A 24,689-nucleotide genomic window follows, 5' to 3' on the forward strand; every position below is an offset into this window, starting at 1 on the left:
TTTTCACAAGTGTTGCATTCACATAAATGGACAATTTAGAGTAGTTAAGTAACTTAACATGCATGTGTTTAGAAGTTTGGAGGAAGGTTCCAGAGGAAATCCACATAAACACAGGAAAATCATGCCAACCACACACAGGGAAGTCCGGAGCGAAGGTGCAAACTCTGGACCCTCTCAACTGTTGACGCAGACATGCTTTACGACATAGCCATTCATTTTCACTACCACTTGTCCTGATTAAGTTTGCGGGAGACCTAAAGTCTATCTTAGCTGACTAAAGGGCCTGAGGTTGGGTACACCACGGACTGATCGCCGGCCAATCGTAGAGCACAAATAGACAATTCAAACAAACGTCATGATCATCACATACCCTTTACACTGTAGCTTGACATATTTGATTCCTTCCTTTTCAATGTCGTTGTGGTCATAGAAGCGAGTTGTGTTCGTCAAATCCACGAGCAAACCCATTTTCACCTAAAGAGGGACCAAAAAAAAAAAACATTTATATGATACTTTGTTTTGAATACAACAAACAAAACGTAGTGATTTAAAAGTTCCTTACATTTAAACTCTTCAAGTAGTTAGAAAGCATGCTCGGGTAAAAGCGATTCTCCTCTGCAACTTGGTCATCATATCTGGGGCCTAGCATGGTTTTCATTGGCAAGAATTTACCTGAAGTAAACAAAGGTAGAAAGGACAGCATGGTCACTCGTTATGGGTCCGGCAACACCAATGCGTTGATGCATGTTCCAAGCTCAGAGGACGATACCCTGTGCCGGTGGGCGTATCACTTTAAGTCACATGACTGATGCGGCTGCTGTATTGCTCGTACCTGTCACTGCATGACACCATGTCACACCTGTGTTTATAAAGACACACATCTATCTACGGGATGAGTCTCTGCCAAAAGAATCATGGATCTTTTAAAGCACAATTCTTCGCTTCAAGCCATTGTGATACAGAGCTCAATGTGGGACTACTTTTGTCTTATATCCCCCTAACAGTATCGACAAATAACGTATTTGTTTTAATTTCCTCCTCTCAGTTCCCGTTTGATCCATCAGAATTAAAATCTCTTTCAAAGTAACTATAATTGAAATAATTCATTTTATTTTCTGAAGGTTAAGTGTCACATTAGTTCGACTGAACCATCCTAAGTAAATAAAAGCCCCTCCTTGCACAAAGCGATCGAGGCATGGCAAAAAAAAAAAAAAAGTCACAAAGACACTAAACACAGGCGTACAGACATTTTACAACTTCCTCCTGGTCGCTTTATTAATAATATATGTTTTTAAATTAGGCTATTTCCTTTTTTAACATCAAGCTTTCAGGAAGCATGCATTGGACCAGGTAGTGCTGAATTGCATTATTAGTTGGTAAATGTAATTTAATATTTCATGTAAATGTATGTGGGCCTCTTTTGGCGGTCTACAGTTTTTAGGCTCAAAAACCCAATCAGTGCCTTGTGTGAGAGAGAGTGCTCATAACCTGGAGAAATTGCTCTTAAAAAAATAAACACAAAAAAGGAATCACCTGAATGCCAAAACTTAATTTTATTTTATTTTTTACATTTTTTTTGTGTTTATTTTTATTTATTTATTTTTTATTTTAAATTTAGGATTAAGACAATATAACATACAATAACCTAAATAATATTGTATAGGTTGCCTGCAACGATATTTAAGATGGTGTCCATATTGAGCAACACAGAGAAACAGTACCGACACAGTATCCATACAGTTTGCCTAATGTGCCACAACGCTTCCCAAGGCCTCATCTACCCATCACTGTAGGTGACCAAGTGGTTAGCACGTCTGCCTCAAAGTTTAATGTATTGCCTTCGGCCTTAATGTGTAGAGATTGCCGTGTTAGGGTGGATTTTCTCCAGGCACTCTGGCTTCCTCCCACATTCCAAAAATATTCACATTAGGTTAATTGAAGATTGAATTGTCGACAGGTGTGAATGTGAATGACAATGATTGTCTTTATGACTCCTAATTTTGGACTGGCGACCAGTCCAGGGTATACCCAGTCTCTTGCCCAAATACAGCTGGGATAGGATCCGGCTCACCTGCAACCCAACTGAGAACCAGTCTGTCACCGTAGAAAATTAATGTAAAAAAACAAAAACAAAACAAAACAAAACAAAACAAAAACAAAAAAAACATGGAAAATTAATGGTTTATTATTAAAGCATGGGAGCAGCCTTAAAATTAATTTTTACGTTTCAGTGTATGGAGCTTAGTGTGGCAACATTTGCTATTTTCAACAACTCGTTTGTTGTTGTTTTTTCAGCATTGCGTATGTGGACCAGGAGCACCCTCTAATCCACATTGTGCGCGTGCGCATACTCGGTTTGTTTTGACACGTGATAGATGGACAATCCTGCGATTTACACGATTGCAACATCTATTTAAAAAATGTGAATAAAAGAATGAAACATAACCCACAGCATTATAAAAATGAGAGCGTTTTGATAGTACTTGGTCAAAACTCCCATGTTTCGCAAACGCAGCACTGCTGGCTAATGTTAGCATGTTGTGATGCTAACATGCAATGACACAGGGGACAGCAAGTGCATCTTATTCTGTTCTCATGAAATGTTTAAATAATTAATTGAATAGTAATGCTGGGGAGAAAGATACATGGACATTTTTTCAAATAGCAGTCTATAACAGATATAAATGGTGCTACGTGACAAATAGCATACTAACTGTAAACGAAGCTAATAAGTGCAATTGGAGCGCGGCTGTGTCACCTGCCACTGGTTGTCCTCTTCTGGGACAAGTCCGCCATCGGGGAGGGGGTCCCGTGTGTGACATTGTGAGCTCCCAGCCGTGGGTGTTACGGACAAGCGCGTCTCACGGGCTATACGAGGATCCAAGGCGTGTGCACGGTGATATCACCTTAACCCCCGGGTTGTGGCTAACCCAAACACCGCGGTTTCAAAGGCCTCTTCGCCGCTAATTTAGCTCATTTGGGAATATCGTTCAAAAATACGATGGTCGCACGTTTACTTTTTTTTTTCTTTAAATCAGCTATCCTTCCTTCTTAATTGGTATCAATCTGGCAAACATAACATCCGTATAATTAAAAGCATAGTAGCTGGTTCAGGATAAATAAACAAGCTTAGCTTCTCATTCATGCTCCTTCAGGGTGCCTGTGTTGCGTTCCTGTGTCCCCCGGAAGTCGGGATTTCGCGATTTTTTGGACGTCGTCATCGTGTCTGTGATAATAACAGCACGGTATATCTTATTTGACTGCATTTGGACGAGTACACGTTAATCTTTATTGCGTTCGATGTTAACCGTGGTTATTTTTACTTTTATTTCCGGGAGAATATGCGGTTGTTGAGCATTGTTAAAAACGGTCAACATATCCCCGGAGTTTATTGCAATGGGCGCAGATAAATCGTATGATATTTTGGGGAACTCTTCCATCTCCACAAGTATTCTGACTTTCGAGGAAAATTAAACGCGTTATTCGTGTTTTTAACGGCTTCCTGTATGATACTGCCTCTTACAGGTAAATTATTGAAATGATATGAACATGCCTAAAATACTGAATACCGAATTTGGACATGATGGAACACTTTAACCACCGAGGTTGTAAACAAGTGCTGAAGATAAAAGATTGAACATAAAACATAAACTATAAATAAAATACTACTATTACTACTGCTGGTGCTACCACTACTACTACTACTATTATCATTATTATTAGTAGTAGTAGTAGTAGTAGTAATATCTTCTAATTAAATATACAAGAAGAGCTCCCTTAACATTAGCATTGGGCATACAAGAGGTCCAATTTTTTTTTTCCTACTCTTATTGCACAGTCTACGAAGTCTGCGAAGTTGTTAGTAGATGAGAGAGACGAACATGACCCTATAATGCCAAATGCATCAAATTTGATACAAGCATTTCTGAGACCTATTGCATCACTTTATGGTAAAACCGTCACTCAAAGCCCTCTTGTATCCAGTCTGATACTTGTCTTCCACCCCCTAGTGGATATCTTTATCACTACAACAATTCAGACACCGTTCATGGGACAATCCAAGATGGCACCCTTCTGAAAGTTCCCTGGATCAAGGTAAACAAAATTGCGATTTTTACAATTTTCCAGTGACATTTTCTATTACATTTTTAGGAATATTCTAACATCTAACACTTCATCTGTTGACACAAGTTATAATTACTTATTTTTTTGCATTTTAGTATATAGTAAAATTGTGCATAAGATGTGTGTTCAAATTTGATACTACAGGTAAAAAGGGGAATTTGGTAGTAATTCCCTCAATTGTCATTATCTTTTTTTTCTTGGTGCAATGTGCATTATATTGATCATTGTGTATCATAAAAAAGTTTGATCAATCAATTACACAAAGTACAGATTGAAATGTGATATTTACAACAAATAATTGCACTCGAAATTTATAAACCTAAATTTCTGTACTTTAGATGGCTAAAGGGTACACGGCTGAAGATGTCCTACGCTTCCTTGATGGCAATTTAACTGACAGATGTCTGTAGATGAACAAGTGTTGGATAAAGATTGTACCCGTAATGCAGACTATAGTGAAGAGAACTCTGGTTCTGGTAGTAGCGATGAGGAAGATACAACTCTTGATGATAGGCTTGAAGAGGAAGAGGAGGGTCTAACAATGTCACAGGCAACAAAACAGTGATAGAAGCAAAGTGAAAAGAAAAGAGAAGAGAAAGGCACATCCAGCTGTTGAGTTTGATCAAAGTAATGACCCAATGAGTACAAAAGAAGAGGGTCCAACAACATCACAGGTAACCAATCAGTGGGGAAGAAGCAAAGTAAAAAGAGAAGAGAAGAGGAGAAAGCCACATACACCTACTGTTTGGTCCCTGTACGGAAGAAACCTGAAAGCACTGGACCTAAAGAAAAACACTATCCCCCTGAGAAGATTTTAGGCATCAATTGGCTTTTCCTTGGTAGGCGCAGGAAAAGCAAAACTCAGGGTTGGCAGACCACTCCCCTGTCCACCACACAATCACCAACACCACCACAGAGCAGGTGGCGATCGACCAGTGTGCCTCCGATGTCAGGGGAGATATGGTCAACCACTTCCCATCCTGGGAAAAAAAGCGAAAAAGGTGCAAGCACTGCACAGGACATTTTTCCTATGTGCGCTGTGGAAAATGCAAACTCCAACTCTGCTGCTTTTCTGTGCTAGTTGTAGGGGTGCACATACTTATGTTTAGTTGGCGTTAGTATTATGTACTTGGATATACTTTACCCAAGTAAGGTGTTCTCTTGAGCCCCAAATCTAAAGAAACACACCCTGAAGTACTAGAAGCCTTTCGCATATGCAGGTGAGTTTATACAATGCTTTTCGACCGCCCTGGCTTGCCGTACTTACTTCCACTTCCGGGAGTTTGTTTTCATCCAGGGATACGAGGGAGTGCAGCACATCAGGGACGTTCTTTCCCTGCTTCCTTCTAGAATATTTTTATACTCATTTGCAGACTCTCTGCCGTTACTACGAGGGTAATGCAGAACTTTAAACTCACTCGAGACAAACTGTACAGCACCAGGTGCTGTGGATGTTGCCATGTCCGGACGGGGACCATCATCCTCGGAACATGGTACATGGTACGTAATACAAATCGATATGGATTGATTGAACGCTAATTTTAGGAACAATAGTGTCATATGTACTGTTATTGTAAAATGTTAAATGAATACGTGTCGACTCAGCCACTATTAGTGATTTGTTATTGCTCCTAATGCGGCCTTAAAATCACAAACGGCGGTTGAATGTTATGTTCACCGCAAATGCTAACGTTAGCAAGTTAGCTCATGAGTTTTAACAGAAAATAATTGAGTTGTTTACTTTCCAGCAACGCGGTTAAAAATGACAACATAGTGAGGAAAGTATTAACAGAACAACCCGTATCCCAAGGGTAATGGCTGATGTTTCCGAACCAAATGATATGTACGGCGGTTAGCGTCTCTGATTATACCTTAAAATGACTAGCATCATTTGAAACATTCACAGTACAAAAAAAAAAGAAAAACGCGCGTTGATTGAAGACTCTAAATTGCCCGTAGGTGTGAATTTGAGTGCGAATGGTTGTTTGTTTATATGTGCCCTGTGATTGGCTGGCGACCGGTTCAGGGTGCACCCCTCTTCCCGCCCGAAGATGGCTGGGATAGGCTCCAGCACGCCCGCGACACCGTGTGTGGGTGTGGGTGTGTGTGGGTGGGTGGTGATGGTGATGGTGATGGTGAAGGTGAAGGTGAAGGTGATACATTTCGTCTGAGAGACAAGCTTTTCAGTAATTAGCTAAGAGTAGCCTGGGTCAAGTTATGGAGAGTCTTTACCGATTGTGCATGAGTCAAAATAATCTGTCTGAGTCAAAATAATCTTAGGGATAATGTTGTAACATGAGTGTAGAATGATGTTAAGCTGATTTAGGATCGTACTCAGTATATTGACAGTTTAAGCTATCAATAAAGACAATTTACAAAAATAAAATAAATGGGGGGGGGGGGGGGGCTTCAGTTACTCACGATTTTCCACTGCTTGTGGCAGGACTCAGTCTTTATTCCCTCCAAATGGTGAGGAATTACCGTACCCCAAATGATTTATGGTATTGTTTATAATGGTAACCGGCTTAGCACTTCTGTAAAAGGCTGTTTTCTATGGTATTTCTCGCCGTTTTGTTTTTTTTAAGGATTGTATGATAATTTGGTCCATCCACAATGGCAGGGTACTACGATCTAATTTTCCTCCTTTGAGCATATCCAGGAGGTTTTACATTCTCCTGCGTTCTCATCACAAAAATATGCAAATATGTGTGTTTTTCAGCAAATAGTTTTATGTTCTAAAGACAAATTTACCAACTCGTAAATGGCGAATCACTGAGTGTTGACTTTGTATGTTTTATTTTTTAAGCATTGTTTATGATGATTTGTATTCCTCCTCTACAGGTAATCAACCTGTTGATGGGAATCCTGCTAACAGTTGCAGCGACCCATCCGGAAAGCGTTCCTTCTGTCAATTTACAGTATGCCGTTATTGACCATTACCTAACATCAGACAGGATGTCAGGTAGGTTGGGTTACACTAAATGGAGTCTTCATTAGGTACGTAATCTGTTGAAATATTTTGAAGATAACATTCTTATAGGAACACCATGACTAAATTCAGTTGAATACATGAAATGCGGTTTCAAAGAGGTGGAACTTTGTGAATGGTGAAAGAACTCATGACATCTAAAGAACACTGCTGTTTTGTTTTCCAAGAACAGTTTATAAGTGCAGTGCGGCCCTATTAATGTTCATCATTTGTGGACTTCATTTGTGGTGTTTTTATGTTTCCTTGCAGGCTTTTTTTTTTTTTTTTTTCACAAATCAAATAATTTAACCTCCCTATCCAGTTTAGGATACATCCTTTAGATGCTTTCATAAAGTTTACTGAGGTTTTGTGTTGGCATGCTGCTATTGCTACAAAATCTTTATACCAGTGTGAGATTATGATAGAGGTTTCCTCCCCCCAATTTGAATGAAAATTGGAATGTGCTGTAGTTTATTAATAAACGAATGCAGTAGTAAAGTCAAATATAGTTTGTGTGAAAAACACTTCTTGGCCATAAATACGAAAGTATCAAATGAAAAACAGTAAGTACGGCAGTAACTGAGCACGCCGCTTTGTGCTGCGTGATGACCTATTACACCGCTTCACTGAACTCTCTAAATTGAAACAATATGTTGCAATATAATGTGCATTGTAATAAGTAGAGTTGGGTAATATGGAAAAAAATCTTCTATCATGATATGGGCCATTTTAAAACACGATAACAATATATCACGATATAGTACGTTTTCAGCTATTCTATTTGACAAATTATACAAAATAGTATTACTGCCTACTTTTTCTCACTGTATTTCGAAGTGACATTAAATAGACTTGTCACAAATGAGTAATGTATCCAGTAGTGCTGGAATTAGGGTTTCAGCTATCAAATATTTTCGTTTATTTTTTTTCCAGTAAGTACTGAATCACTCACTGTCTAGTTGGATGCTTTTCGACCCTAAATTTATGTATAGGGGGATATAAATTGGATAAATCCACTAGTGTAATGTTTGCTGATCATGTCAATAAAAATGTTTGTTTTCTCTGGTTACTCTACATATATATATATATATATATATATTTTTTTTTTAAAATTATTATTATTTTTTTTTTAATTATGCTTACCAGCGGCACAGTGAACAACTGGCTAGAGCGTCTGCCTCAGAGTTCTGAGGACCGGGTGTGTTCACCTTTTGTGACATTTTTGTTTGCTGGATGCACCATGAGAACCTTGGCTCAAAATGGTTGGGAACCTGAACATGTACCAAAATCTTCTTTCACTTTTATTCAACCAGGTAATGCCGGTGCCGGTTTGGCCATTTCTCTGCTGATGGTCACTATCAGCGCTATGATGCTGTATGGCGCCATTACTGTAAGTGCACATTTATTTAGCATGCCAAAAACAGTGGTGAGAGCATGTTACTGTCACGCGAACATTTTCGTTTCTGTGTATTATACCTGAAGTCTACGGCCCACGACGCTATGTTCCTCACTGCTATTCATCTTTATCTCACAGGCCACCCTGATGGCAACACAACTTGACAGGTTTAATAGCATTTGAACAGAGTTGTGTGGAACTGCTTGTAGCGTGGGCAACTGCACAGTTATTGTCACACCCTTGTGGAGGCTTAGTGTGCATGTCAGCAGTGTGTCCGAGTGTTTTGCTTCAGCTGTCCAAGCAGCACATGCTCTTCCTAGAGTAGATTGCCTTATCTTTTCTTAAAATAGTTGGGACACGTAGGAGCCGCTTTGTCCTGTTTGTTAACCAGTCCCAAACGTTAACAATGATTATACTGCAGTAAAATGAAAATACATTCTTGTGAAAGTCCATCCATCCATCCATTTTCTGAGCCGCTTCTCCTCATTAGGGTCGCGGGCGTGCTGGAGCCTATCCCAGCTGTCATCGGGCAGCCGGGTCCTCAGAACTGTGAGGCTGACGCTCTAACCAGTCGCCCACCGTGCCGCCTCTTGTGAAAGTGTGGTTCCTAATTGATGATGAAATGCTAAAATAATGCTGAACAATGAAGTTGGTGGAAATAGTGATGCAGCCTTGCCCCAATTAATCAGCAATCAGGAAACATACTCTGAGTGGGCACTGAATTAAAGTCACCTGCACAATCTAAGGCAATTTGAAAATATACAAGCACATATTAACATTTGCCATTTGGCACAACTGACGATGAGTCAGTCAACACAAAGAGTGGCTAATGGTTTAGCCAGACAACTCTACACTCTGATTCGCTGAGCCTGATGTCCCTCGACAGGCCAGGCCCCGCCTTTTGAAGTCACACGCGTTCATTCACAGATGCAATATTGGAGAACATTAGGATGAAATAATATCTGCACCTCACAGGCACGCCGCTCGAAATAAGTATTTCCCCCCATAGGGACCCGGAGCAAGGGTTTTAATAAACAAGAAAAATACGACAATATAACAGGGGATTTGAATGTACTTTACCGCCATAATGATAGCCTTGATGATTTGCGCTATGGTAATGTTACCTCGTCTCTCTGGTCCCAAAACGCGGAATCTTCGGCGGAGAGAAATGTCCGTGTTACAAGGAACGGGTGCTCGCCTTGCCCATCCGTCACTATGAAATGCTTCCACACTTTCACCATTTTTCTTTTTTTTCCTTTTCTCCATTCGGCGTCACATCTTCTCCCTGTGTTCCCGCTTTTAACCAAATAGTTTCACTTCTGCATTCTACTTCCCATGCATCGGTGATATAAGCGCGTTGTCTCACATATGCCCCTGCGTGTGTCCGTCTCCACGATAAAACTGTCATTTGCAGTTGTGCGTTTCCCCCAAAAACTTTTTTGAGGCACAATATGCAAATTTTAACTCACAAACTGCAACGCGAGACTGCTTAATTCGAGCCTTGCATGCATATTGTATTGCTATTATGCATGAAGCGTCGAACATAGCTCAAACGATAAACGAGGGATTACCTTATTTACGGTTTAAATTACATGTATTAATATAGGCAATTGGAAACATTTTATGGGGGCATCAAATTCTGTTTTTTCACTATTCCCCGCAGGGCTCGGTCCCTATAGGAATCTCTATTTATAATCATTCCAAACCATCAATCGCCATTTTGGAACCCTCATCATGCTTGAAAACTCACCATTTTTCAAATGCATGCATCCTGGTTGGATGTGTTTTAGGGGTCCCAACACCACCCCGCAAACTCACTCTTAGTACCCATAGAAAAGTCAAACAATTAACCCCTGACACCAGTTTCACTGATAGGCATGAATCAGTGTCTATAACATATCTTACAGCGTTTTACTCAGTGACACAAAGTGACCCATTCTGTCTCTCAGGCCTAAGCCTGGCCCAAATTAAGCATTATTATCTTTTGTTAAGGTAAAATATTTGATAGAGTTCTTGTTTTGGATCTCAGTAGATGATGCAGGTGTTCCTATTGGAGTGTCCACTGAGTGCATGTCAAACTCATTTTTCTCGCGGGCCACATTGTAGTTCTGCCATTATGACTGTGAAACCATATAAATTCCCATCTCATATTATTACATAGACACAACAAATTGATGGTATTGATGATGACTAGTTTTGAAATCAGAAGGATAATAGTTTGTTCAATCATTGTTCCAGTTACTTTAAAAAAGGGTTTGGTAAAAAAAAATGCATGTAATATCTCAACGTTATTTATTACATATGCTTATTTTTACATATTTCAACTTTTGATACAGATTTGAGCAAGAATCGTGGAAGTTGACCCCCATGACTTGCTTCCATGGGCCATGTAAAACGATGTGGTGGGCTGGATTCGGTCCCCGGGCCTTGAGTTTGACACCTGAATGTATAAAGATGAAAATGGCAATTAATATTCCGCATAGGCCTTGAGAGAATGTCTACTAATGAGGGCATGTTTGTTTGGGTCCCTCTTAACGCCAGTTCCTCTTTTGTCTCTAGCACCGCAGTAGGCTGCTCATCCCGTTCTTCTGCTACCAGATGTTCGACTTCGCTCTGAGCTGCCTGGTGGCCTGCAGCTCTCTCACCTACCTGCCCAGGATACAGGAGTACCTGGACCAGCTGGTTAGTCCACAAGCTGATGTACTCAGCACTTTGCCTTTGCCACCACTGGTTGTTTAATGACACACTCCTTGACAGGCCATTTTTAATAATGAGGTTTTTAGTTTGCTTGTGTCCAAGGCATTCATCCGTCTTTCAGTGGATAAACAAGCAGATGATTGCTTAACACAAATGACTTAACTGGCCCTCTCCTTCTTTCCACTGTCTTTTCATGCAGTTTCCTTTGTCCATTAATTGGTGATATGACTCGAAAGCGAATGTAGATTTTAACCGAATTGATTTTCCCCACACTGTTTCCTCAGCCGGATTTCCCATACAAGGATAACCTCCTGTCTCTGGACCCCCGGTTCCTGTTCTTCTTCGTGCTAGTCCTCTTCACCTTCCTCATTGTCCTCAAGGTAAGACTGCCTCCTTCCATCATTTGCTGTGATACATCCCTCCATCATCCTATAGAGCTTGTTGTCATTACAGTTGTGGGTGAGCTGGAGCGTTCACAATTACACGTAAAATTATGTGGAAATGTGTTGAATCAGAACACGGCAGAAATGAAAACATATCTTCTCGTCGAAAATAATGAAAATAAGAATGTCTAACTCTGACCATCAGAGAGTTTGCTGCCTTGCGTGCAGGGCCAAAAGAGAGACTCGCCTTCTAAAGTGAACAAGAGCCACACCCAATGTTGGAACGGCTATGTGAGAGCAAACATTATTAACAAATTTTATATTTTGGTGTTTTACTGGTAAAACAAAACAGAAACCTTTCAAATTAAATATGTACCGACAGACTGAGACAAATCCTTCGTGTACCATGCTAGACAAATGGAAGTCAACCAGGAAAAGTTAGACTCTGATTGGCTGATGTCATGAACATAGCCGCCATGTTTGATTGAGTAAATATCCTCACAGCTGATCACTGTAATTGACCTGAAATTTATTGCAATCATTAACAGATCGTATAATCATGAATCATCGCCATATAATTGCCCAGGCCTACTTTAAACTCCTTGTAAAGTGAAACGTCTTTTGAGTACTAAACATTTTTCAAGTACAGTTCAGTTGTATTTAACTTTTAAGTACAACACATTTGCATTTGAGCTTTAAGAACTGTTTTTTTTTAAATTATTATTTATTTGGATGCAATTTCCATTTTACTTTTATGTGCAATACATTTGAATTTAATCATGATTTCAATCAAATTTTTTAATGATACTTTGTGTAAAACGTTTGAGAAGCACTGTTCCACACAGCTCAAGCATTAATGACAAGTATGTAGATGGATGATTGAAGTCTCATTTATGTATTGGATTTTATTTTTTGTAGGCATACTTGATGAACTGTGTGTGGAACTGCTACAAGTACATCAACAACAGGAACAAGCCGGATGTCGCCGTCTTCCTCTCCTTTGAGAATCAGCCCCAGGTTTGTTAGCACTCGCAGACAGACAAATAATAATTTGACCTTTCAAATAACTGCTTCAAAATCGCTATGATTATACATTGGCTTGTAGTAAAGTCAACTAGTATCTCATCTCATTATTACTGACTGAGATCACTTTTAGTGGTTTAGAATATTGGTGGACCACCGTTGACACATGTTGATTTAATGTTCTGAGTGAAGAGGCAATATTTATTTCAATACAATGTTATAAAAAAAAGAAAGCTACTTTTAACAATGTTTTTGTTGAAATGATACCAACTGAAGTGGAAGCCCTGAAGGAAAAAAATCACATTACAGTATTTTGTGTGACCGTAAGACTGGGAAACACATTTATCAGTAGACCATACCTCCTCAAATTCGGTTACCTGCTCTAAGGAAACTGCAAGTGACACAATGCAGATTTTTTTTTGTACCCAAGTGGCAGGCACAATTGGAATTGGTTTTCCCCTGAAGAAAAAAGCTACCCATATAGTACCACGAGGTAGCTGCAATTACCTTTACTATGACATCTGAATCCGATATGACCAAGATGTCTTCATCAGACATAAATCTACAGCTAAAAGATCTCCATCAAAATCAAATTCAGTTTGATCAAACTATGGAGCCACATTACTAAACCTTGTTCAATTAATAACATTGATCACGTTTTCATTTATGTAAAGGCATTTTTGAGACAGGTCTTTTTTTTATTGTTCAGGGATACATAATGGAGTGCACGTTAATGCCTGTGTAAAGTGTTATGTGCAGGCCACACCAGCAGGGGTCATGCCAATCACACACTTGCACTACTGCGCTCTACTAGGGAGCAGCATAAGCATATTATCATCCATCCATCCATCCATTTTCTGAGCCGCTTCTCCTCACTAGGGTCGCAGGCGTGCCGGAGCCTATCCCAGCTATCATGGGGCAGGAGGCGGGGTACACTCTGAACTGGTTGCCAGCCAATCGCAGGGCACATACAAACAAACAACCATTCGCACTCACATTCACACCTACGGGCAATTTAGAGTCTCCAATTCATGCATGTTTTTGGGATGTGGGAGGAAACCGGAGTGCCCGGAGAAAAACCACGCAGGCACGGGGAGAACATGCAAACTCCACACAGGCGGGGCCGGGGATTGAACCCGGGTCCTCAGAACTGTGAGGCTGACGCCCTAACCAGTCGGACACCGTGCCGCCCATATGATAATCCAATAAACACAAAAAATGTTTGATTAAAAAGCATGATCTGAGGTTTGGGCATCTATTATTGTGTCACTGTTGTGCCATATTTTGTTCACTTGAGGATAAGTGTCTTCCCTGTGTTCCATTTAATCCTTTGGAAATCCTTTTGGACCCTTAAGGCAACTGATGCCTTTGAGCAGTGAGATCCTTTTCATGCCGTCAGAGCTCTCTGCGGACGATTTTGGGCTTATGTCAGGAAAAGCGTACTAAAACATCTGAACTTTATTTGGGGTTAATCGAAGGCACATTAAATGGCTGCAGGTGTGTGCTGAGTCTGCTGACTCTCATTTAACATTAGTTTGAAAGTGAGTTGTTAATTCTGAACATAGCCACATTCCCTATTACAAGAGGGTGTGCACACTTGTGCAACCACATTATCTCAGTTGTTTGTTTTTACTTCCCCTCTCAAAAATATTTCCTTTTCTCTCCAATTGAGTTTCACAGGTTAAAGGTCGCATTAATAGTTGCTTGGTCTTATTTTTTTATACCACAAAAACCTGGCATTTGTACAGGGGTGGAGCTATGTGGTGGCCAGGGATGGGCAAGGCCACCCCCGCCAGTGCCCCGCCACCCCACCGGTGTGCACAGCCACCAGTGGATGGTCCCAATATAGTGTTTTTCACAGTGAAAAAAACTGGGCTTTGTGTCACCCTGCCTGTAATTGCCTCTCTTCTTCTCTGTCTCATCCAGTCCGCCCTGCCCACCTACGAGATGGCAGTAAACATGCCCGACAAGGACCCTCCCCCGCCTTACATGCCATCTTAAGGACCAGCCCCACTGTGGACAACACGTGCCGCCAAATGCATATTTCTACATTCCCTCACTAACCCTTTCCGAGCGCCTCTTATCTACTGAATATATTTTGTGCAAAGATGACGGAAGAAATGCGACTAGACAACGCCAGCCTTTTTTTTTATCCATTTAATGTTTTCATCAAATGCAGACAGTCAACAATCCAGCATTATCCTCGTGTAGACTGACAATCCACTTAAGATAGCTCCCTAATTTTTCCTCTTAAGACTTACACAGTTGCATCTCAGTTTTGGGAAGCACGCTGCAGCAATATTTTTGGGGAGTTATTTATTTAGCTTTGCTGTGGTTCACTACCACCACCACCAGCTCAGATGTTTACATCACACTTTGCTACCAGCTAGTTTTCCAGCTGTGTATGAGGAGGAAGGGAGAAAAAAAACTGCTTTTCACCAGCCTGACATCAACTTGTCTGTCGTGAAAGATTTGTTTTTGCATGCCCTCCAATTACTTAACCATGCTTCTTTGGTTCCATTTCATTATAATCACTTTAATATATTTGACTTGAATAAAGAGTTGAAACCATCTATAGTTCTTTAATTGACTTTTTAAAAACATTTCCATTTTCCAGTCATGGAGGCCTACTAGGGGTTGGACAAACCCTCTAAAACCCCATTTGCTACTCACGTCGACAGTAACGAATGACTTACGAATCGAAATCGTATCGTTACTACTTCTATTCTGAAATAGACATGTCCTTGTCCAACAAAGGTAAAATCCAGTTAGATTATTTGAAAACTATCTATGGAACCAGAAAGAGTATGTTTCAACTACCGCTTTTCCCTCTGGAAAACCTTTTCTTTGTAGTTAAAAATGGCTTACGTTAAACAGGATCACTTGCCGTACTGTGGCCAAAAGTAGAACTTGGGTCTGTTATGCTGATAGACGCCTATTATGCGGCCATGAGTGCTGATGTTGGTTGAGGGGAAATTATTGATTCTAATATTTAAAATACATTTTTAAATTGTACTCTGTATAATGACTAAATATTCAAATTATAAATATGCATTTTGTACAAATAAAAGGCCTCAACAATGCCTGATCCCTAATAGACCGCTGGTAACATGAGTGCCTATGTTGGTTTAAGAAAAAATAGTAATTAAAGACCATTATTTGTAGAAAACAAATATTGGATTATATATTATTTATTATTTAATAAGGTTATAAACAACATACATTTGTACAAATAAATGGCTCCCTTCTAATGAATACCTTATCCCTAATAGGGGCCAGGTACTCAGCCATGAGTGTGCAGTATAGAGATACAGTACAGTAGTAATAGTATGAATGTATGCAAGCAAGTATTCCACTTTACAAGTTTATACTCTTGGTGTGATCTCTTTCCCAGAGTGTGCAGATTATTCGAGAATTTGCCTCTTTTGGCTCGACCACTCTGCATGCCACCCTTCACAGAGGCCGGGAGGTCACGTGACCCAGCCCCCACCTGCAAAACACTTGTGACGTGTTGGCCTTGGGCCTCCTCATATGAGGAGCTTCAGGACCCGGAGGGGAGAGGAAACCACCAGTGCCAGTTGTGAAGCAAGATGATAGTGATGATGAAGTACTGGCTGTGGGGCGTCGTGTATGGCACCCTCCTGATGCTTGGTGACGTGTTGGCCACTTACCACCTCCACGCGCAGAGCTTTGCACAGAGCAGAAACAACGGACGACCAACCACGCGGACCCTCAACCCAGCAAGTACGTTCATCTCTCCCTTTAAACTTCATAAACTCATGCAAGATGCAGTTTTCATTTTTTTTTTATCACATTATGAAGAGAGGAAAAACTGCACTTTTTAACTCCAATGATTTAATATGAGTAATTATTAAGCATATGCACTCACATGCTAAATCTAATGCGCTCCAATGCAAGATCAGGATTAAAAAAAATTGCAACAATAATATGTATAATAATGCTTATTATCCTATTATTGTAGTTTGCAGTGGTATAGATTGGCACTGAACCATGCAGAGATGTTTAAATAATCATAATTAATCAAGAAATTACTGAGAATATATACTATTTTTAAATACCTATGAGTAAGTTGAAAAAAATATAAGGCTAATTAAGGTAGTGAAAATAGAAACACGTTCTCAAGGTTTTTTTTTTTTTTTTTTTTTTTCCAAACCCCCAAAAATACCTTAATTTCTTTTGACATGTATTTTATTTTGGGTTTTTTTTCTGATGAAACAAAATATTTGGACTCCCTTGCTTCTTGATGCACTCTATTGCGGTTATATATCACTACACTATGCCAATTTGCACCTACGAATGAATTATAACGATTGTAATTTTTATTCTTACTTTTCCCATAGTGATGCAGCATTACTATCATAAATTCAATGTTGGAGTTAAAAGTGAAATACTTTTATCAGTCATTTGAAATATGGCTTAATGTCAACTAAAACAGTGTGCATATTACTTTCATCAAAGTTACCACATTATTTAATCATGCACAGTATTTATTCCTGAAAGATTACATTCTTAAGCAGTTGTAATTGATTGTCAAAAATAAGTCTAGCTGTAAAAAAAAATGTAAAAAAAAATGAATAAGAATGTCTTGAGCACAGCAAGAAATCTACTTTTGTCACGGTCCAATTAAAAGAGCAATTTTTGTTTAACAACAATCCAAGTTTTCACAGCAAAACGTATATACTAGAGATGCATGCTATTTATTGGGCACTGACGTTTTCTGACTGGATGTTTGACAAGCAATGTCAAGTCTTGACTTGTTGCAAACAACCCAACTACGTAAATTGCTAATTCCACTAATCTTTGTTCTTAAAAGAAAGTGCTCGTTACCTCTGCCCAGGAGCTCATGTTTTCGGTTCTTTGTGCATTAGCTGGATTACAGAAAAAGACCTTTTGTGGAGAGGATCTTTACTGAAATGTAATGGTCTTTTCCTTGCATGCCCTACCCCTCCACAAGGAAATGGTTAGTTAGGATTAAGTAATTAAGCAGACAAACGCATAACAAAACGTTTGAGCTTTTGTTCAGTTTGGCGGCAAAAGTCTTAGGCCAGCATTATAGGAAAGTAATAATGACTAGATTATTAAAAGAGATTAATAATTAAAAGATTATTAAAACAACAAAGCTTGTGGTGGAGTAAGGGTTTTGGACTGTAATGTATATTGTCACTGTAAGTTACCAAAGCCTTGTTTCCACCATGCAGTATATAGCTCAGTTCAGTTTGGTATGGTGTTTATTTTTCTCCATTTCTCTTCAAAAGTCACAATTTAAAAAAAAAAAAAAAAAAAAAAAAGGACGCATGCGCTCCCATTGAGTGGCTGCGGCTAGCTGGTTGAGTGAGTTACCCACTGATCGAAGGGTAGGTGGTCTTAAATCCACAATTCCACCCAACACTACAGTTAAGTACAATTCGGTACAGTCAGGTAGAATCTGCTAATTTTCCAGCATATGCACTATAAAAGATCCCAAAATATTCTATACTATCCGTATCGAGCCACTTTTGAGAACCCCTTTTCAGGTGTACCTTTCCAGGTAACATAGTTCCACAGTATACACCGCAGTATTACTGTAAACCTGATCAGATCCTGAATTTTCTGTTTCCATTGTAAAAAATCTCAAATTCAGTGGGTACTGTCCTAAATTTCAGAACCTTTTTGTTGGTATCGTGTTAGTATGTTTCGCTGTATAGAGATACAACTGTGATCAGGATTCACCAATCTGAAGTGTATTATGGCCCACTGAACTGAACTGAACGGTATCGTTTGATGGAAACATGGCTTGCATGAATCCACAAGTTTAAAGCCACAATTCCACCAAGTACACTTCAGTTTGGTACACATTAATAAGTGTTTCTAATGTAAATATCTGATCCATACCACTTTTCAGAACCCTTTTATTTGGGATACCGATTGCAGTATTACAATACTGTCTATTTTATATGCCTCATTGGAAACATAAGCTTGATCAGGATTATTTGGTCCAAACTGTACTGTTGCAAACTGACCTGAAATGTACCATTCAGTGGAAATGCGGCTTTGGTGTATATAATGTCAATTTACACAATCCTCCTTTTCACCTACTAATGATCTCCTCTTTGGTGGCCCTGTAGTACACAGAGGTGACTACACATATAGAGGATGGTATCACTACCACTACCAGCCACCAAGGATCCCTCCACCGGTAGTGTATCGACCTTTTCTTCTTTCTCCTCCAATGACTTACCACAGACCCACCGTCCCTCTGTGGCTCTATCAACACAAATTCAAAGGGCAACTGGTACCACAGATGCCCCATATTTACAAAGGTCCTGCCCCACCTGTAGTGCACCACCCCCACCGTAAACACGAAGCCCCTTATTACCCGAAAGGCCCGTGTTCGACAAAATCCGCCCCCACAGTGTCGACTACGCCTGTGGTGTACCTCCCAACCGTCCCTCCCACCCTGCGACTAACCACGGCGTCAACTATGGCGCCAACTATAGCACCCACTCTGCCACCAACAACAACCTCAACCACCACGCCAGCAGTGACCACCGTCAGTCCTGTGAAGACAGGTAGACTATTACTAGTCAGGTTTGCTCCATTATTAAAGCTTATGTTGCTCTGCGTTTGTAGTTTAGCAGTTAATGTTGACTCTTTAATGGTTAATATGTACATTTGTCGGTGTGGTCCAATCAAGTGATGTTTTTATATTTAAAAAATGGTGGGGCACTGTACATAACTGTAAAAACTGAAGTGGCCTTTGGACTGTCATTCCAGTTTGTCTTCCATAGGCAATATAAACTGCACAGGAAAAAAAAGATTATTGATTCATGTAAAAAAAAAAATATATATATATATATATGTGTGTGTATGTATATATATATGTGTGTGTATGTATATATATATATATATATATATATATATATATATATATATATATATATGTGTAGACAGAAAGATGCAGATCAACATAACTGCTTCTTTTTTTTTCTGTTATTGATCTCTCTCGATCATAACTTCCCCATAGACAATGAAAAAAAGCTATACATCTTTTTTTTTTCCTCTGCTCATGTTGCTATCTCATAGGACTCAATCATAATTGTCCCATAGACCAATGAAAACCAAAAGCATATGCAAGCCACAACCACTAAACTGTTGCAATGCAAGGCAGGAACAGGAAGTCAGAAGGAAATTACTCCATAAACAAAACGCTTATAGGCATTAATGGTAGAGCTGAATCTCTTCTCTGTATTAATGATTAAAAATATTATCAGGAAAAAACAGCACCATCTGACCCTAATCAATAAGTTGATTTAAACTTGCATGGACACTCAACAAAACTATAAATGCATCACCTGCTCACATTTTCCATCATATAGGACCAATTTCTCTGCATTTAAGTTTGCAATTGTAGTCCATCCAGATGCTGATGAAAGACTGTGTTTATTGCACAAGCGTGCCTTGGACTGGTCACAATATAAGGTACAAGAAATAACTTGTATCCGTATTGTATCCGTCACTTTAATTCGTGGAGAATGGGAGCAAAGATGTAGTTGTTCTTACAACCTTGTTGAATATTCAGTACCTATTAAAGGTTTAGACACATGATCTACATTGATTGAATTAGATGGTGTGTCCAAATGTTTGAATGGTATTGTATGTGTAAGTGACTGGGAGGAACAAGGGGTTGTAGTCCATCTTTAAGTGTAACATCTTTTTTTTTTTTTCCCCCCCTCGTCTGGCATCCTTTTTATTCAGGATGAAAGGATGAGCCCAATGTGAAATGAATGAATGCAGGCCCCTGTATCATTTGACTACCTTCTGGAGACGATGTACAAAGTCATAATATTCTCTATACATCTGAGACTGTATAAGTCAGCCGTGTTCCTCATGGTTCAATGTGCCACTCTTTCCATTGTTCGACCAACAATGCCGTCTGAGCTAACAACTAGCATGTAATGCCGAGATAGCCTTAATGCTGCCATGTCGATTACCAGAGTCACCGGAGTCTCAATGCAGGAGCCGCATTTTGGACCTGGTATTCATCATCGACAGCTCACGTAGCATTCGCCCCAGTGATTTTGAGAAGGTCAAGACCTTCCTGGGACTCATGGTCGACACGTTGGCTGTTGGTCCAGATGCCACCAGAGTGGCCGTGGTCAACTATGCCAGCACGGTCAAGATAGAGTTCCTGCTCAAAGACCACTTCAACAAGCCAGACATGAAGAAGGCCATCTCCCGCATCGAGCCCCTGGCCGCCGGCACCATGACTGGCCTGGCCATCAAGACGGCGGTGAATGAAGCCTTCACTGAGCAGTCTGGAGCCCGGCCTCCCTCCAGCAACATTGCCAAAGTGGCCATCATCGTGACGGACGGGAGGCCTCAGGACCACGTGGGGGACATCTCCGCCGCTGCCCGGGCCGAAGGCATTGAGATCTACGCTATTGGAGTGGACCGCGCGGACATGGCTTCTCTGAAGCAGATGGCGAGCTTGCCTCTGGAGGACCACGTCTTCTACGTGGAGACCTACGGTGTTATTGAGAAGCTCACCTCCACGTTTCAGGAGACCCTGTGCGGTAGGACAAAGATGGCCCCGCGGGACCTTCTTGTCCCATTAACCCTGGTTCTAGTGGCACGGTAGGAGGCACCTACAGTCTAACGGGGGCGTTCTACACTTCAGATCATTTCAAATGAATAACAAATTTAAAAGAAGACATTCTGAACCCCTACAAGGACTGCAGGTGTCGGCACTAGAACCTGATTAGAACTGCAGAATTAATACAAAGGAAAGTTTGAGCGTCAAATAAGTCTTAAACTTTCACTTTCTTTAAAATTTTGATATTGTATCTGTGTTTTTTTTTTTCCAAATATTGTGAGGACAGAACGTCCCTTTTTCAAACCAATGAGCTTGAAAAAGGCCAATGGCCAGATGATGCAAAACAAAACAGAACATGATAGATTGTATTTAGCAGTCACTGATGGTGTAGTGGTACACTGACTTCAATGCAGGCAGTGTTGGTTCAGTACCCACTCAGTGACATTGTGAATGTGAGAGTAAATAGTAGTCTGTCTCTATATGTGCCCTGACATTGACTGGTAAAGAGTCCAGGGTGTAGTCTGCCTTTATTTCAAAATTGGCGGGAATAGGCTCCACCTCCCTGTGACCATTAACAGGATAAGCGGTATAGAAAATGATGGCTGGATGGATGAGTTGATTGTATTCATAGGAAACTTTTCCCAGCTGACTGTGGGCGAGGGGTTGGTTATACCCTGGACTGGTTGCCAGCCAAGCGCAGACATTACAGGTACTGTTATGTGAAAAATAGCCATAAAAATGGTTAGAGTACATTGTTTGAGAAGTGCAGATGTTTGAACAATTGAGGTTCTGTTGTCAACACTTATTTTGGAACTGTTTGATGATGTCACGTTCCTATTGATAACTGTTGTATAAATACATAGTGAACCTATGCTGATTCTAATTACTTTTACAATATTAAAAGTTGCTGATGTAGTTTTGTGAATATTTTCCACACATACTGTATTGTATGTATGCCAGCAAATAAATCTTTGCTTGCCCATCCTTTAATCCTGGCCTAGGTCTGGATCCCTGTTCCACTGGAAATGACTGCGAGCACACTTGTGTCAACAGCAATGCCTCATTTTACTGCAAGTGCAGCTCTGGTTATATCTTGAATGCGGACCAGAAAACATGTTCGCTGAAACGTAAGCTCTTATAATTCACTCTATGGATTCACATCCTGGAGTGAATATCAATATCTTGTTTCTGACATTGAACCTGCTAATATCATAACATGCATGGTACTGGTAATGTGTCAATTGAATATGACTTTCATGCAATGAACTGACAACGTGACATGGTGTCTTTTATTGTGATGAAGAGGTGAAGGTAGAGATGGTGGTGGATCCTTGCAAGTGTGAAGCCAGACGGGCTTTCCAGAAGCAGGCGCAGGCCGCCATGCAGCAGCTGACTGCTGAATATATCCTTTCTGTTATAAACAACACATTCTGTACTGTATAGCATGTATAGCACGACCACTGGCCACAACATTGAATGGAGGATGGACAGATGATAGATAGATGGATGGATGTGTGACTAGCTGACATTTTACTGTATTTGCAAAGCATGTACCAGTAAACGTATTTGCAGACATCTCTCCTTGACTCAAGGGCCACTCGCTGACGTAGCAGGGAGAATCGAACGCCTGGAGGAGGCGCTGGGTCGTGTGTGACGCTTGACAAAGGGGTGAGTGTTGACGCTCGGGTGACGCAGCCGGGCAGTAAAATACCATCCCGGCGACCACACAGCGTGACACTTTCCATTTATTTGCACAGGCTGCCAGTGGGTGTCGGAGACATGGACTGCTGCAACGTGTATATGTGCTGCTGGATGGATGTCAAGCATGCAATTGTGTGAAGATCACATCTGCAGTGATGTCTGCTCTCTTTAACGACTATGTCCTACACACATCTTTAAAACACCACAGAAATTTCAGATCTGCAATACATTTTGTGACCTCAACTGCACGCGTGTGTATTGTGTACATATTAGGTTTTTTTTTCTATTTTGGTAAAATATAAAAATACAATACATTGTGTTCAATAATTTGCATTTAAACTGTATTACTTTTTATGCTAAAAGTATTATATTTTTTAGTTATATATTGAAGATGATCCATTTATATTATGAGTTGATATATATACTGTACACGAGCTGTATCTTTTGTTTGAATTAAAAAAAATTATAATAAGCTCATAAGGAATATTTTTGTAATTTCTAAGCAGAGCACAGCTAACAACGAAACTTAAATTACTACTACTTCCAAGGCAAAATTTATATTAAGTTGAATAAAATAGAACGATAGCAAGCATGAACCTTTTCCAATTAAGTCCCCATTCTTTGGACACTGTTATATAAAATACAGTGGTACCTGGACTTATGAGGACCCCAACTGTCTAGTTATTAGAGTTATGTATGAGCTGTCACTTTGTCGATTTTGTTTTTCTTTCTTTTTCTTGTCTTTGTGTTGCTAGCCAAAATTTAAGCAAGCTTCAATTACACTGCTGCTTGACAGAAGTGCGGGGCGGGGGGGAATAGCCACAGTTGCCAAAGCATTTTCAGAACAAAACCTTAAAACACAAATACAAAATGAAACTACTCGCTAGGAGGATGGGGAAGACTCTATTTGTGAACTAATTACATGGTAAAAGGAAGTCCATGTGAAGTGAAAATAAATGTCTTATAAATTTGAATCACCACAAAGACGATTGTATTTAACAACCGCTTTGGCCAAGGTGCGTCACTGGGCACCATTTTAGCCACGCTTCAAAAAAATCTGAAAAACTGAAAGGATGAAAACTATCCATCCATCCATTTTCTGTACCGCTTATCCTCACTATGGTCGCGGGCGTCCTATAGCCTATCTCAGCTATCTTCGGGTGAGAGGCGGGGTACACCCCGAACTGGTCGCCAGCCAATTGCAGAGCACATAGAAACAAACAACCATTCGCACTCACATCCACACCGACAGGCAATTTAGAGTCTTCAATCAACATACCACACTTGTTTTGGGGGGGATGTGGGAGGAAACCCATGCAGGCAGGGGGAGAGCAGTGGATTTGGAGGGGGTGAGTGTAAGAGGTTTTTTTTTTTTTTTTTATGAATGTTTTTTTGGGTGTGTGTTTGTGAGATGTTTTTGGACATGTTTGGTTATGTATAAGAGCTCTTTTGATGTATGAGTTCTTTTGAGTAATGTTTTTGGGGAGAGTGTGAGAGGGAAATCTTGTTTTTGGCCTGTATGTCACATCATAAATTGGGAAACATACAATGTACTGCAGCACATTTTACTAAAGTTTGACTCCCCTCAATAATCCTAATACATGATGATGCACTCATATGATAAGAACCACAGCATGTTTTCATCACCATGTGATTTTACCGCCATGACTGTCACGCCAGACAACATTCCGGGGTCAAAGGTGAGCTTGGGACGAGTTGGTTTGTTTGCCGGATAGTGAGCTGGACACAGAGCGTCTTCTGTGCGCGCCCTCGCGAGTCAACATTTACCTCCAGTCTACTCGT

At 40.2% G+C, this 24,689-nt stretch overlaps 3 protein-coding genes across 4 annotated transcripts in view; 2 read left to right on the forward strand and 1 right to left on the reverse strand.

Annotated features, from left to right (window-relative positions):
* Positions 1 to 3,198, reverse strand: part of rngtt (RNA guanylyltransferase and 5'-phosphatase) — an 81,483-nt gene extending 78,285 nt beyond the window's left edge. Inside the window, exons 1-3 of the mRNA XM_061705087.1 lie at positions 2,759 to 3,198; positions 563 to 672; positions 371 to 474 (exon numbers count right to left, since the gene is read on the reverse strand). Of these exons, the coding sequence (XP_061561071.1) occupies positions 371 to 474; positions 563 to 672; positions 2,759 to 2,822 (278 nt within the window). The 5' untranslated portion in view covers positions 2,823 to 3,198. The remainder of the gene's footprint in view (positions 1 to 370; positions 475 to 562; positions 673 to 2,758) is intronic.
* Positions 3,199 to 3,216: 18 nt separating this feature from the next.
* On the forward strand, positions 3,217 to 14,606 carry laptm4a (lysosomal protein transmembrane 4 alpha). Of its 2 annotated transcripts, XM_061705090.1 has the most exons (9): positions 3,217 to 3,525; positions 4,011 to 4,095; positions 4,464 to 5,625; positions 6,967 to 7,087; positions 8,407 to 8,483; positions 11,049 to 11,171; positions 11,471 to 11,566; positions 12,488 to 12,586; positions 14,519 to 14,606. In XM_061705090.1, exons 3-9 carry the CDS (start codon positions 5,524 to 5,526, stop codon positions 14,591 to 14,593), a joined length of 693 nt encoding a protein of 230 aa, XP_061561074.1. In that variant the 5' UTR covers positions 3,217 to 3,525; positions 4,011 to 4,095; positions 4,464 to 5,523; the 3' UTR covers positions 14,594 to 14,606. The 2 variants fall into 2 exon arrangements, with proteins under 2 accessions (XP_061561074.1, XP_061561073.1); XM_061705089.1 differs by having other exon boundaries at positions 3,217 to 4,095.
* Positions 14,607 to 19,078: 4,472 nt separating this feature from the next.
* Positions 19,079 to 23,315, forward strand: matn3a (matrilin 3a). The gene is made up of 6 exons (XM_061705088.1): positions 19,079 to 19,161; positions 20,348 to 21,165; positions 22,187 to 22,312; positions 22,489 to 22,587; positions 22,784 to 22,853; positions 22,943 to 23,315. Exons 2-5 carry the CDS (start codon positions 20,565 to 20,567, stop codon positions 22,837 to 22,839), a joined length of 882 nt encoding a protein of 293 aa, XP_061561072.1. The 5' UTR covers positions 19,079 to 19,161; positions 20,348 to 20,564; the 3' UTR covers positions 22,840 to 22,853; positions 22,943 to 23,315.
* The last annotated feature ends 1,374 nt before the right edge of the window (positions 23,316 to 24,689 follow it).

The sequence above is a fragment of the Phycodurus eques genome, chromosome 18 (genome assembly GCF_024500275.1).
Source record: "Phycodurus eques isolate BA_2022a chromosome 18, UOR_Pequ_1.1, whole genome shotgun sequence".
Lineage (NCBI taxonomy): Eukaryota > Metazoa > Chordata > Actinopteri > Syngnathiformes > Syngnathidae > Phycodurus > Phycodurus eques.